The sequence below is a fragment of the Centropristis striata genome, chromosome 22, assembly GCF_030273125.1.
Source record: "Centropristis striata isolate RG_2023a ecotype Rhode Island chromosome 22, C.striata_1.0, whole genome shotgun sequence".
Classification (NCBI taxonomy): domain Eukaryota; kingdom Metazoa; phylum Chordata; class Actinopteri; order Perciformes; family Serranidae; genus Centropristis; species Centropristis striata.
The window spans coordinates 1,632,776-1,648,058 of NC_081538.1; the positions used below are offsets into that span (position 1 = coordinate 1,632,776).

General features: G+C 33.1%; 2 protein-coding genes across 2 annotated transcripts; one reads left to right on the forward strand and one right to left on the reverse strand.

The window, feature by feature from the left end:
- Window positions 1-368: 368 nt before the first annotated feature.
- Window positions 369-5,729, forward strand: LOC131961017 (uncharacterized). Its single transcript, XM_059326292.1, has 3 exons — window positions 369-571; window positions 3,278-3,873; window positions 5,242-5,729. The coding sequence occupies exons 1-3, from the start codon at window positions 546-548 to the stop codon at window positions 5,601-5,603; spliced, it is 984 nt and encodes a 327-aa protein (XP_059182275.1). The 5' UTR covers window positions 369-545; the 3' UTR covers window positions 5,604-5,729.
- Window positions 5,730-12,873: 7,144 nt separating this feature from the next.
- LOC131961021 (leptin-B-like) lies at window positions 12,874-14,858 on the reverse strand. Its single transcript, XM_059326298.1, has 2 exons — window positions 14,703-14,858; window positions 12,874-13,194 (listed from the first exon to the last, which is right to left on the reverse strand). Exons 1-2 carry the CDS (start codon window positions 14,856-14,858, stop codon window positions 12,874-12,876), a joined length of 477 nt encoding a protein of 158 aa, XP_059182281.1.
- Between the last annotated feature and the right edge of the window lie 425 nt (window positions 14,859-15,283).

Genomic DNA, 15,283 nt, shown 5'->3' on the forward strand with positions numbered 1-15,283 from the left:
TAAAAATAGCAGATCTTTGCCTAATTCCATGAATGTTATTATCAAAATAAAATAAAAAGTGGCACAATTTGATTTAAATGTATTTATTTATTTATTTTTATTTTTATATTTTTATTTTTATTAGTCCCGGTCCACAAGATACCTGTTGGTAATTCGATTATAATTATTACATTGGTTTTTTTTTAATTAAATAGTATTACTACTAATAAAAATAAAATAAAAATAGCAGATCTTTGCCTAATTCCATGACTGTTATTATTAAAATAAAATAAAAAGTGGCACAATTTGATTTAAATGTATTTATTTATTTTTATTTATATTTATATTTATATATATATATATTTTTTTTTTTTATCAATCCAGGTGCACCAGATACCAGTTGGTGGCGGTAACGCAACATTTCGTTCCGGCAGCCGAAGAAGAAGCTGCTGCGCTGCTGACGTTGATGAGCCGGAGCCGGTGACCGGCTGCAGATCGGACCGACCCCCGGCCGAAGTCTTCCCCCAGGAGGAGCAGCCTTCCCCGGCACACTGTAGCCTGAGAGGATGGGAAACCTGGCGCTCTCCACCGGGTAACACAATGACATGTTGCTGTGATGTTGTTTGTTTGCGTGTGAGTTTATTTGCGGAACTTGAATGAATTTAAAATAAAAATGGTAGACTGATGCTGCGCTCCATCTTCCGGAAACCCGGTAATCCAGTTTAATGGATATCTATCTATTAGAATGAGGAAGAGGTTTGACTCCGGATTGTTCCAGTCGATGGTTGCATTGATCAAAGTGAACCGTTTCACAGTCCGGCTTCATTCCTGGGAGCTTTAATCCCCCTAAACCCACTGATGCAGCCTATCATGTGGGAGGAATGCGTCACCCCCACCCTCCCCCAGCCTCCAACTCTACAGCAAGTGTCACCCATGGTCTGGGTATACTTATAGCAAGAAATGTGCATTTGTAAAATAGAAAATATACCTATGTAAAAATATTATTATTATTATTATTATTATTATTATTATTATTATTATTATTTTTTTATTTTTTTATTTAGTTAAATTAATGAGTGGTATAGCAAGAAATGTGCATTTGTAAAATAGAAAATATACGTATGTAAAATTATTATTATTATTATTATTATTATTATTATTATTTTTATTATTTTTATTTTTTTTATTTAGTTAAATTAATGATAATAATTATATTGTTTGTGTACCGTCTTCTCAATCACTGAATATTATAATAATAGATAAATAAAAATCCAAAAGTATGGTCACTGAATCATATAAAAACAATACAAACTGTGTAATAGTTCATTTTACGCTCCGTATTAGAGGTTATTACTATAATAAATAAATGTGAAGTGATTTATAAAATAGAGTTAAATTAATAATAATAATTTTAATAATAATAATAATATTGGTTTTTTACAATTTATTATTATTATTTTTTTAAATTATTATTATTATTATTATTATTATTTATTTATTTATTTATTTATTATTATTTATTTTAGTTAAATGAATTATAATAATTAAATTGTTTGTGGACCGTCTTCTCAATCACTGAATATTATAATAATAGATAAATAAAAATCCAAAATTATGGTCACCGAATCATATAAAAACAATACAAACTGTGTTATAGTTAATTTTACGCTCCGTATTATAGGTTATTACTATAATAAATAAATGTGAAGTGATTTATAAAATAGAGTTAAATTAATAATAATAATAATTTTAATAATAATAGTAATAATATTGTTTTTTTTCAATCCGTGAATATAATAATCAGTAAACTTTAAAAAAAAAAATCCCTAAGTATGGTTAGGACATCATTGTCATAGTTCATTTTAAGCTCTGTTGATATGGTATTGCTAAGTTAGTATTGTTTCTTTATGATTCAGTATCATTCCAAAATAAATATATAATAATAATAATAATAATAATAATAATAATATTGTTTGTGGGCCCTTTTTTTCAATCCCTGAATATCATAATCAATAAAATAAAATTTTAAAAAATCTCAACGTATAGTTACTGAATCATAAAAAGACAATGCAAACTATGTCATAGTTTATTTTCAGCTCTATATAAAAGGTAATTACTATATTAATTCTGTCATAGTTATGTTTGAAGTAGAGCTTATGTACATTTTTCAGAAGGACTAACCATAAAAATATATTTCTAATTTTTATTTATTTATTTATTATTTATTTCTAGGTTTCAGGTTATCATATTCACAGTTTTCAAAACTAAACTGCAACTCTGGTTACAAAAGTAATGGATGAGGTATTAACCACAGCCTCATTCTCTGTTTGAGAACATAGAACATTAAACAGGAAGTAAAAGTGACTGCAGGGGGATTTTAAGCCCACAGGAGGGGAAAACCATCTATCGCTCTCCATTCACTTTGTATTTACAGAAGCTGCCTCACTCTGTCTACTAGCAAACAACAGAAAAAAGCCTAAAGGCTGCAGTTCATTTTACCAACAAGGTAAAAAGCCCACAACTAACCCTAAAAGCAAATGTATTATTATCATTAAACACAATCGAACACGGTTTTAATGATGATTAAATATGAAACAGTAATACTACTAACCATCATGAATCTGTAACTGTTTTAATCCTTATTCCTGTATAATATGACTTCAAAGCCATAACATGTACACAGTTTCTCTAAAACAGCCATTCTCAACCTTTTTGAGTCGCGACCCCCAATTTAACATAACCAAAATTACCAAAAAAAGACACAAAATGACTAAAAAAGAAACAAAATGACTAAAAAAGGAAACAAAATGAGACACAAATTGACCACAAAATGATCAAAAAGAAAAACAAAATGAGCAAAAAAGACACAAAATGAGCAAAAAAGACACAAAATGAGCAAAAAAGACACAAAATGACAAAAAAGTACCAAAAAAGACACAAAATTACCAAAAAAAGAAACAAAATTACCCAAAAAAGACACAAAATGACTAAAAAAAGACACAAAATTACCAAAAAAAGGAAACAAAATGACCAAAAAAGACACAAATTTACCACAAAATGCTAAAAAAAAGACACAAAAAGACCTAAAAAGACACACAATGACCAAAAAAAGACATTAAGTGACCAAAAAGACTAAAACACATGAACACTTTAACACAGTGGAGACAGAGCTGACTTCCAAAATGATTTGGCGACCCCCAGAAATCATCTCGTGACCCAATTGGGGTCCCGACCCCAGGGTTGAGAACAGCTGCTCTAAAACACACTGTCTAAATCTGCCTTTTTTTATGTGTTCCAGTCTCTTCCGGAGTGATCCACCCGTGACACGAGTCAGTGAAGGACGGTTCACAACCAGGCGGATCCGGAGTGGGATCACTTATTATTACGCTCCAATGACCGGAGCAGCAGAAGAGACTTTATATTCTGCCAAAGACTCTCAGGCCTCTGCTCCTCTCAGCACCTCCTCCTCTTTAGACCCCTCCTCCTGTCCAATGCTCTCAGATTCACCTCCTTCCTCCCAAAACCAGTCTGCGTCCCGTCCCCTTCTTCTTTTCTTCTCGTGGCTCGGTGCCCAGCCGTGGTCGGTGGCCAAGTACAGAGACCTCTACATGGCCCGGGGCATGGACGTCCTGCTGGTCCAGAGCAGCGTGATGCACTTCCTGTGGCCTCGCTGGGGGCGGGACTACGGCCTGGAGGTCCTGGAGGTTCTGGAGGAGCCTCAGTTCTCGGGGAGGGCGGTGCTGGTGCACGCCTCCTCCATCGGCGGCTATACGTTCACCCAGACACTCACCCACATCTCCCAGGAACAGGAAAAACACGCCGGGCTGGCTCAGAGAGTGGTAGGACACGTCTATGACAGCCTGGTGGTTGGCTCTCTGGAGCACATGGCCATAGGTGAGTGAGTGTGTTCAGCTCAGGTTACTTTTGTACCTTGTTAAATATTTCACCAGGCAGCTAACCCACTGTTCCAGTTTGTCAGGAGTCCAGGAAATACTCGTGGCAGCTTGTTTATAACCGTGTCTGTCTGCAAGCAATTCATACGTTCATCAATTTATTTCTAGACAAAACTATCTCAAGATCTCTTTTTTTCCTTTTACTTATAATACATACTGAAGCTGCCCTTACAACATACACTACCGGTCAAAAGTTTTAGAACACCCCAATTTTTCCAGTTTTTTATTGAAATTCAAGCAGTTCAAGTCAAATGAACAGCTTGAAAGGGTCCAAAGGTAAGTGGTGAACTGCCAGAGGTAAATAAAAAAAGGTAAGCTTAACCAAAACTGAAAAATAATGTACATTTCAGAATTATACAAGTAGGCCTTTTTCAGGGAACAAGAAATGGGTTAACAACTTAACTCTATGGAGTCTTGGGCTATTTTGTCCATTTTTGAGTTCTTTTCATGTCTTTGTAAGTCATTTTGTGTCTTTTGGTGTCTTTTTTTGTCATTTTGTGTCTTTTTTTAGTCCTTTAGTCCAACATAAAATGTGATTTTGAATCTTTTTTTTTTACTTTCAAAACACTATCATGCTCAATAAAGAATTTTAAATGTTGCAAATGTGCATTAATTTCAGAGTACACTGAGACATTAAACTGCATCATTTTCAATAAAATTCTGGAAAAGTTGGTGTGTTCTAAAACTTTTGACCAGTAGTGTATATATATATATATATATATATACACTACTGGTCAAAAGTTTTAGAACACACCAACTTTGTCATAGTTGTATAGTCAAAATTGACTACAAAATGATAAAAAAAAGACACAAAATGACCCAAAAAAGACACAAAATGACCCAAAAAAGACACAAAATGACCAAAAAAATGACACAAAATGACCAAAAAAGACACAAATTGACCAAAAATGACAAAAAAGACTAAAACACATTAACACATGAACACTTTAACACAGTGGAGACAGAGCTGACTTCCAAAATGATTTAGCGACCCCCAGAAATCATCTCGCGACCCCGAAGGATGAGAATAGCAACAATAAAAAATAACAATAAAAATATAAAACAAAAGTAAACAAAGTTCCCTATTAATAATGAATAAAGCGCAAACCTAACTTTCACCAAACTTAAATAAGTAATAAAGTGCCTGACATAACAATGTATCATATCATATATAAGCATCTTGTAAGGACTTACAAGGGCCTTTTTACTTGTTAATTAATGGTTATTACAAGGACCTTAATATAAAGTGTTAAAGTGAAACTATAACATTTTGGATTATTTCCCTTTTTTTTTTCTTATTGTTATTCAGGCCTCGGCAAGACTCTGTTGCCCCGTTTGGAGAGATTTGTGAAAAACGCAGCCATGTTTTACTTCTGGCTCTTCAAATCCCACACGGCAGACTTCTACAACAGCAGCATCCAGGTTTTCCGCAACAACCCGATCGATGCTCCGGCTCTCTTCTTCTTCAGTGAAGACGACGCTCTGTGCAACTGGGTGGAGCTCGAACGGTTAATGGACCTCTGGAGGAAAAGGGGCGTGGCTGTGCAGAGCAGGAAGTGGAAGGTGTCCAAACATGCGGCACACATGCGGTGCCACCCAGAAGAATACCTCTCCACGCTGGAGAAGTTCTTGACCTCGCTGCCTGTTTCCACCCGCATAGCAAAACTGTGAAGTTTAGTTTGACTTAAAGTACTTTATGGCTTCAAAGACAATCTATTCCAATCATTTTATCTTTAGTCTAGACGGAATTGTCCAAAAAGTTAAAGTGAGGAGCATTTATGGGTACAAGTCAGGAACCGGCCTACTTTACTTATTTCAAGGGTGCTGAATCCCAAAAAAAAAATGGTTCCCAAGCAAAATTTTGAGTTTTTTGACCTTCTCATTTGCATATCAAAATGGCGGCTGTTGGTCGTTGGACCATTTCCCCCAAGTTTTTTGTAAGTAGGCAATAAAAGATGAGGAAATTAAGTTTCTGGATCTATAGTCTAGGGTCAGAGCAAGGATATAGTGGAGGCTCAGTGGCTTTTTTTATGTATATATATATATATATATATATATATATATGCAAAATACCAACTTTTAAGGTGAAATTAAGCATTATTTGTGTCGTTTTTTTAAGGCCGACATAAATATTCAATCAATATCACTTTTAAATGTTCCAGTTGGTATTTTGCATATATATACGTACATAAAAAAGACACTGAGCCTCCACTATATCCTTGCTCTGACTCTAGACTATAGATCCAGAAACTTAATTTCCTCATCTTGATTGCCTACTTACAAAAAAACTAAGGGGAAATGGTCCAATGACTGTGCAAGATGGGCATTTGGTGGCCATTTGATACAAATTAGAAGGTCAAAAACTCAAAATTTCGCTTGGGAACCATTTTTTTTGGACTCAGCACCCTTGAGATATGTAAGGTAGGCCGGTTCCTGACTTGTACCCATAAATGCTCCTCACTTCTTATAGAAGGCCTTTATTCTGAAATCCGTCTAGACTACTTGTAGCTGTAGCATGATTAATGTAGTAATTTAACTTTTAACCCTCTGAACCAAAACCATTCCACCAGCAGGAAGCAGTTTTTTTTTATTTTTTACAATTTATTTATTAACATTTTTTCATACAGTTTACAGCATCAGTAACAGCAGTAGAACTTCAAATTCCATCCAAACCCACCCCCCTCCCAAATCAGGCCCCAAAGGCCAACTCTTGCCTTAATCCCTCATAATAATAATAATAATAATGAAAAATAAATAGATAAAATAATAATAACAATAAAAATCCAATCCAATCCAATCCCCTTTATTTATATAGCACAATTTTAGCAAACACAAGGTTTCCAAAGTGCTGCACAAACAATAAATACATAACACAATGCAAAGAGATGTAGTAAACAATAGAACAGTAAGATGCAATAAGATAAACTAAATTAAAAATGGGATAAGAATCAGTAAAATAAAATGTAAAATGTACTGCCCACACAAAATAACAGTAATACAATAACAATAACAGTAATAGTAAAGTAGATGATAGATAAATTCAATACAGAAGTAAATAATAGAAAAATAAATTAAAACCATAAAAAATATAAAGAAAGTTCAAAGTTGAAAGCACAGTAAATAACATTCAGGGTCAAAGGTCATGATATTGGCTTGGTCAACTAGTTAACTCCAGATATGTTTTAAAGTCACTCCAGCATTTTTCAAAAAGATGGGGTTTCTTTTTCACATGTTTCATTTTTTAAAAATGCCAAAAATACACCGCTTATCGTAAAAAAGAAACTGTAAAAACAGCCATTATCGTAGGAATTTGAACATTCTGACAGGCCTTGAACACATCATAGGTTATGAAAGTTTCTGATCGCAAAAGTAATCAAAATGAAGCTTAAAATTGTTATTTCTGTAAAAAAAAAATCACCTTATTCTTCATATCTCATTAAAAAACGTTGCCAAATATAAACTGTTTGGAATAACTGAGATCCTGTTAAAAACAGTAACTTCTGCACTCCTCAGCACAACTGTGACACACAGTCCAGTGACAAATATTCACTGAATATATAATATTCACAGTTGCAGGACAGGTATTGCAGTGAAATACAGTGAGTAAAGTGTAAAAAGAGCACACACAAAAAAAACGCCCTAAAATGGCTTGAGGTTCAGAGGGTTAAAAAAAAAAATCAATCGTTTGACTGGATTTTAACAACATTTAATGTGATATGCAATATTTAATTATCAATGTGGAGCCTTTGTCATGTGATGCTTGCCTTGCACAGGACGTACTCTTTAATGAACTGTTGTTGCACCTTAATACCAGAGATCTGATTGCATTGTTGCTCATATTTATCTGTTTTTAATGTTTTGTATGCAAAAAGGGCATTAATGTATTGAAACTGCAAACATCAGCTTTATATAGTAGAGCATGATTAGGATTTTGTGTGTTTGTGCGGTTAACTATGGGGCCTTTTATTTTGGTAATTATGACTCATTTTCAGTTCAGTTTTGAACAGGCATGATGTGGGGCAGCTAGGGGCAGAAATGGGTATGCAAGTGTGTGTGTGTGTGTGTGTGTGTGTGTGTGTGTGTGTGTGGGTCGGTCATAAAGTCATGTGGTGAAAGGATGACTAGGCCTGGCTTTTTGTGAGCTGATACAAAACTGTCTTTGTTACAGCTAATTTATAAAGTGTATTATGTGTGTGAGCAAATCAAAGGTTAGTAAAGTTATTTGCATATAAGACTTGACTGTCTACAACTTGGAATGATGTAACACAATTATCACATAAATACACTGTAAAACGTTTTACTACAAAATTACAGTAAATTACTGGCAGCAGTTTCGCCAGAAAGTTACTGTAAAATGTACAGTACCTCTACTGTTTTATAGAAATACAGGTCCGTTTACTGACAAACTGTCTTGTAACGAAGAAAAAAAATAGCGTGACGTTTAAATGTTTAACTCTAAATTATGTTACAACTAATCCATTAAAAACTCTATATTAGCATTACTGGAAAAACAACACATTGTGATCATTCAGCCCAGACAAAAATGAAATAAAATAAAACTTTTCTTCTTTTAGAAAATAACGGCTATATTTTTCCGACATGCTCAGCTGAAAACCGTAAATTCCTGTAAAAATATAATTTTGACCGTTGGAATGCCTGAGCAATCATGATAACTCCCACAATGCATTGTTTTCATTGTTTTATTTATATACAGTCTATGAGCAATATACTGTACAATCATAATACAGGAAGTTACTGTTAGAATTTGACTGTAAATTTACAGCAAAGTCTTACAGTGTATACTTAAAACACACATATAAAACAAATCATTAATTACAATGGGGCCTTTTATTTTGGTAATTATGACTCATTTTCAGTTCAGTTTTGAACAGGCATGATGTGGGGCAGCTAGGGGCAGAAAGGGCCCATGAGAGGAAGATGGGTATGCAAATGTGTGTGTGTGTGTGTGTGTGTGTGTGTGTGTGTGTGTGTGTGTCAACAAACTGACCTGGATATGAGATGGTGGATAGTGAAAACATGGCCGCCAGTGCAGCTTCTTCCTCGGGTTAAAAAGGTGAGTGTTAATGTTGTTGCTAGGAGACGGGGCGTTCTGAATCACCATGGAAGCACAATGACTCAACGTTTGTTGGAAATTGTTCAGTCTTTTGGAGCGTTTGGTATTTATAAATGGCGACATCTGCTGACCAAACTCATGTATTGCACTTTTTTTATTGCTAATTAAATCTGAAGTCATGATGAAAGTTAAAATGTCGATTTATCTGTGAAACAAATGGTGATGTTAGAGGTGAGCGGTGTGGTGCGGCCTGCTAGCATGAAGTAGCTAAAGAGGCCTGCTGTGTTTAGCATGTTAGCTTAAATGACAGTTGCTGTTAGCTCAAGTTACTGTTAGCTCAAATCTTTATTGACAATTAAGGAACATTACAATCATGACGTCAGACAAAAAGGGATTACAAGAAACAAATGTCACGAAACAGAACTAATCAGGAGAAATATTAGTAAAAAATAAAAATAATTTAAAAAGAAAAGAAAAAGAGGTACATACATTGGTCACACAGAGAGTATGAAGTACATAAAGTCTGTGCATTCATTGATAATTAATAAAAAAAAACATAGTTATTAGAAATTAAGGTCATACATTCATCAGGCTGTCATAATATTGAAGAAATGGTTCATTTTTTTGTCTTACAATTCTGAGAGACTTAAACTTTGGCTTAGCTTTCAGAAATATGTGTTTGTGTATAAAGAACTTACGAGAATTAAGAAATTGGTTACAAATTCAAGAGATTTGTTACACTGAGTAAAATAACAAAGAACATATTTTTTGGTGAATAGGTATGAGACACTAAGAAAGTTAGATAAATGATCTCTCAAGTCCATCCAAAAATCCTGCACAACATTACATTCACAAAATGCATGAGCAGATTTACCATCCATATCCATAAACTTACATAACATTGCATTGCAAGGGTAGGTTTTGTGTAAAATGTTAAAATGTATTTCTTTAATATGCTAAATAGAGATGCTAAATTTAAGGGGCAGTAACCATGCTTTCTTCCAGTCAACATCATCAATTAACTCATCCCAGTAGAATTTCCCTCTTGGAGAACATTTCTTTTTTTTTAGCATGGATAGTATTCCTTATGAATTTATTATTACATTTTTTTATCCATATATAAATCATAAATACACTAACAAATGTTATAGAAACACACTCGCTCTAGTATATTCTTTAATCCTGCAGTCCTTCTGACATTTTCAGACATCTATGGATAAATTATCAGCTTTTTCCATGGCTACGTGGTATATGTGGGCTTCCTTTCCAGCTTTTTAAAAGTATTTTCTTCAAAACCAGTGTGACAAAACCCTGCATCCTCAACTCTAAAATACAGTTTTTGTGAGAATTTTGTTGACTTTACAAACAGCACGTTCACTTTTATAAAAAAAAAAGAAGAAGAAATTAATAAGAAAGTCGAGAGCCATATTTTATACACAAACTAGAGGAACAGGAATCAAGTTTATGTATTTATTATATGTAGCATAATGTTTTCTCATCAGGAAAACAGATTTTCAGTCATGTTAATAAGCACTTCTTTAATTTGTATTGTTTTTGTAAGATGTTTTGATCAAATTTTTCACGTTTATGCCTCGAGAAAAATACTTTATAATGTACATTTAATGTTTATTTTATCCCTGTGTGAACAGTATCTCCCTAAGCAGTTCTAGATATTAATTATATTGTACAGCAAATTCAAAGAACTTGATTTGCTTTGAAGTCTTGATGATTTTATGCCATAAAAATGCACCGTGTTACTTTTGAACAGTCAGTTTTCATACCTGAAAGAGATTTACAATATGTGCAGCATCTAAAACTTTCTCTCTGTTTAGATGAGGTAAAAACCTTTTACCGTACAGGAAAAAAAGAAAGAGCAATTACTTCTAACTGTGGGGTTTTTAGCTCATTTAGCAGAAGAAAGGTGAAAGGTCATTGAGCAATATTAGAAGGGTTATTTCATTTCCCCCGGGCGACTGGGCAGGACACAAAACAAGAAAGTTATTATAATCATTATTATTATAAAAAATATTATTTGGTCATGGGTATGTGCATGTGTTTGATTATTGTTGCATTAATAATTTAGTGAATTAGAGTTCCCCTCCATTTTAATGTGTAATAAATATTAGCCCGGAATTATCTTGTATATCTAATTTCAATCCTCACCTGTCTTTGTTTAAAGCATGTATGAAAGTAAAAAATTCCCCCCACTCATCTCTCTCGTGAGCGATGAGCTGTTCACTGTACTGTATAATAATACTTAACAGCTGTGTGTGTGTGTGTGTGTGTGTGTGTGTGCGTCACAAAGCTGTTAGTTAGTGTGTTTTTATGTGATTCAGAGTTCAACCTTTATCGGCACATTCTTGTCTTTTGCCAGAATGTCTGTGCTGACGAATCGTTGACTTCCACAGAACGTTTTTATCTTTTGCTCCCTGAAGAATTAATGGAAAAAAGTTAATTCAATTCAACTCCGGATAAAAAACCTAACAAAACATAGCTCAGGATTTTTTTTCTTCAAAATGTGTAATGAGGTATCAAATAAAATAGATAAATAAATAAAAAATAATACATTATACTAATTTATTATCTCCCATTTTGGAGTGCATTGACTTGAGAAACTTTGTGGTTGAATACATCATTAAAATGCAATATATATATATATATATATATATATATATGTATATATATATATATATAAATATGGCACACTTTATTTAGCATCTCTTACACATATTTAAGTTTTATCATTTATAATTTTGGAATACTCCCTGATTGTTTGATTTATTTTACTTGTTTAATTTATTCAACTCTGGATAAAAAACCTAACAAAACATAGCTCAGGACTTTTTTTTCAAAATGTGTAATGAGTAATTAAATAAAATAGATAAAAAAATAATACTTTATACTAATTTATTATCTCCCAGTGCATTGACTTTAGAAACGCTGCGGTTGAATACATCATAAAAATACAATATATATATATATATATATATATATATATAAAGATAGCACACTTTATTTAGCATCTCTTGCACATATTTAAGTTTTATCATTTATAATTTTGGAATACTCCCTGATTGTTTAATTTATTTTACTAAACTGAAAAGGCTGAAATGAAGTTAATCAAAAAATATTTTTTACATTTAAAGGTGTTTTTTTTTTTTCAGCAGTAGAAGGTTGACCAGACTTAAATGTTATTTGTTTTACAAATAATGTACAATGTGATCATTTTAACAATTTGCCCGGACTTTATTAAAAACAAAATCAGCTTTTAAAAAATAATAATAAAGGCGACAGATATGAGTAAAATCTTTATTGCTAGTTTTTAATATAACAAAATTACATTTTAGCTTAAAAAAAAGAAAGTCTTTATTCCCTGGACCATAAGCTTAATGTTTCTCCTCAATAAAATATGACAATAAACAGTGCACTTCAAATCAAATACCAATAACATTATACATTCATCAGTTGTCATACTTATCCTTAAAATATCTTACATTACATCACCCAAACCAAGCACGCATCAAATTGTAAACCATGCAGTGACATTTTTCAATATTAAAACAATTCATATGCAACTCAAATCACATAAATAATTCTCCAGATCGTACAAAATGCAAGTGCATTCTTTGTTTACATTTCATATCTTTAATTTCTGTAAAATCTTATTAAATCTGTATTAAAATATGCAGCTACTTGCATTGCATGCAAAATGTTTAGCAACCACGGAAACAGCATTCTTGCAGAAATATATATATAGAAATATGTGCAAAAATAGATTTAATTATTGAGCTAAATGTGCAAGTACGCCTGTACGTATATGTGCATTATGGCAAGGCTTTGCATGCGTGTGATAGAAGTTTAGATTTCTCAGCAGACCTTGAGTTTGTCCTTGTGTAGAATAAACTTCTCCAGGTAGCTCTGCAGCTTCGCCACCGTCAGGTGATGGTGGCTGTCGGGGAAGACGTTGTCCCCGGTCTCTGCTCGGGGTTTGGGCTGGATGGGACAGTCCATGGTCCCGGCCAGGAATCGAACCATTCCCTCCAAGCTGGAGACATCAGCCTGGATCTGGCTGAGCAGTTCTGTGAAAGGGTTCTGCAGCTCATTATCCAAAAGTCCAAGGTCACGGCTGATACCGGTTAGTCCTTCAATGGGAGGAGTTCCGGGTTCTGTCTGTTGAGCCACCGGCAGCTATGGGAAGAAAGAACAGAACAGCAGTGAAGGGAGAAAGTACACTACTGGTCAAAAGTTTTAGAACACACCAACTTTTCCAGAATTTAATTGAAAATGATGCAGTTTAATGTCTCAGTGTACTCTGAAATTAATGCACATTTGCAACATTTAAAATTCTTTATTGAGCATGATAGTGTTTTGAAAGTAAAAAAAAAGATTCAAAATCACATTTTATGTTGGACTAAAGGACTAAAAAAAGACACAAAATGACCAAAAAAAGACACAAAATGACAAAAAAAGACACCAAAAGACACAAAATGACTAAAAAAAGACACAAAATGACCAAAAAAAGACACAAAATGACAAAAAGACACCAAAAGACACAAAATGACTAACAAAGACATGAAAAGAATTCAAAAATGGACAAAATAGCCCAAGACTCCATAGAGTTAAGTTGTTAACCCATTTCTTGTTCCCTGAAAAAGGCCTACTTGTATAATTCTGAAATGTACATTATTTTTCACTTTTGGTTAAGCTTACCTTTTTTTATTTACCTCTGGCAGTTCACCACTTACCTTTGTACCCTTTCAAGCTGTTCATTTGACTTGAACTGCTTGAATTACAATAAAAAATTGAAAAATTTAAAACTTTTGACCGGTAGTGTACTCTGATCCCTCACTTAAGTAAAAGTACTAATACCCCACTGCAGAATGACTCAGTTAGAAGTAAAAGTCCTGCATTCACAACTTAAAAGTGCAAAAGTATCAGCATCAAAATTGACTAAAAGTATTTGTTTTGCAGAATCACCCCACTCAGATTGTTTTATATATTCAAAAATCTATCACTGGACTATTATTATTATTATTTATAATGGTTTAATTTATAAACATGCATGATCACTTTAAATGAATCATGTTTTTCATGTTAAATCTTGACCTGAAAAGTAACTAAAGCTAAAAGTAGTGGAGCAAAAAGTACAATATTTGCCCCTAAAATGTAGTGAAGCAGAAGTATAAAGTTACATATGTGGAAATACTCAAAGTACTCTGATCCCTTACTTAAGTAAAAGTACTAATACCTCACTGCAGAATGACTCAACTACAAGTTAAAGTCCTGCATTCAAAATGTAAAAGTGCAAAAGTATCGGCATCAAAATTGACTAAAAGTACTTGTTTTGCAGAATCACCCCACTCAGATTGTTTTATATATTCAAAAATGTATTATTATTATTATTATTATTATTCATAACGGTTTAATTGATAAACATGCATGATCATTTTAAATTAATCATGTTTTTCATGTTAAATCTTGACCTGAAAAGTAACTAAAGCTGGTGGAGCAAAAAGTCCAATATTTGCCCCTAAAATGTAGTGAAGCAGAAGTATAAAGTTACATATGTGGAAATACTCAAATACATTCCACGGTACAGTATTTGAGTAAACCTGCATGTTGCATTGAACAGTAATAATCATACGAATATCCAACACTCTTCTCAAAATACACCGATTACATTCCAATAAGCATACCGTTGTCTTTAGCTTCTTGATGTGCACCAGGGTTATCTGTGCTATGTTTATGATGCTGTGTCTAGTATTTTTGATGGATTCTTCCCTCGTTGGAAGACTCCAGCATCCAGGAGCTGCCGCAAGAGAGACATAGAGAAAGGCAAGAAAGACGTGCATCCTAAAAAATCAACAAAATAAAAGCATAAAGTTATATACACGACAAAGTGACAAAAAATCAAATTAATGCATTTTTTTTCTCTTTTTCTCTATCAAGTGTCTTGATAGTTTATTATTAATTAGAAAGTACTTTCATATCTTGCACAAAATTCTTGAGAAAAAACACAAAATACTTTTTTGAAGTCTACATAAAAAAAAAAAAACATTTTGTCATTATAAAATATATTATAAAAAAATATTTTGCCTTCTTTTCTTGGGTTGTTCATTCCCATGATGCTGTATTTTATCTTGTGTTTCCCATAATAATGTCTAGAAGTCTAAAGATATGATCAGTGCCACGATTTTTGGTGTAAGAACAATGCCAAAATAGACATTAAAAAGTTTCTGAATATTCATCATAATAGAAGAAGCAGGTTGTGTTAATA

Excerpts from the sequence above, each read along its gene's own strand:
- LOC131961017 (XM_059326292.1), top strand. The coding sequence starts at position 546 with ATGGGAAACCTGGCGCTCTCCACCGG. Across the intron at positions 572-3,277 it reads AACCTGGCGCTCTCCACCGG|TCTCTTCCGGAGTGATCCAC; the intron begins GTAACACAATGA and ends TATGTGTTCCAG. Across the intron at positions 3,874-5,241 it reads TCTGGAGCACATGGCCATAG|GCCTCGGCAAGACTCTGTTG; the intron begins GTGAGTGAGTGT and ends ATTGTTATTCAG.
- LOC131961021 (XM_059326298.1), bottom strand. The coding sequence starts at position 14,858 with ATGCACGTCTTTCTTGCCTTTCTCTATGTCTCTCTTGCGGCAGCTCCT. Across the intron at positions 13,195-14,702 it reads TCAAGAAGCTAAAGACAACG|CTGCCGGTGGCTCAACAGAC; the intron begins GTATGCTTATTG and ends TTCTTCCCATAG.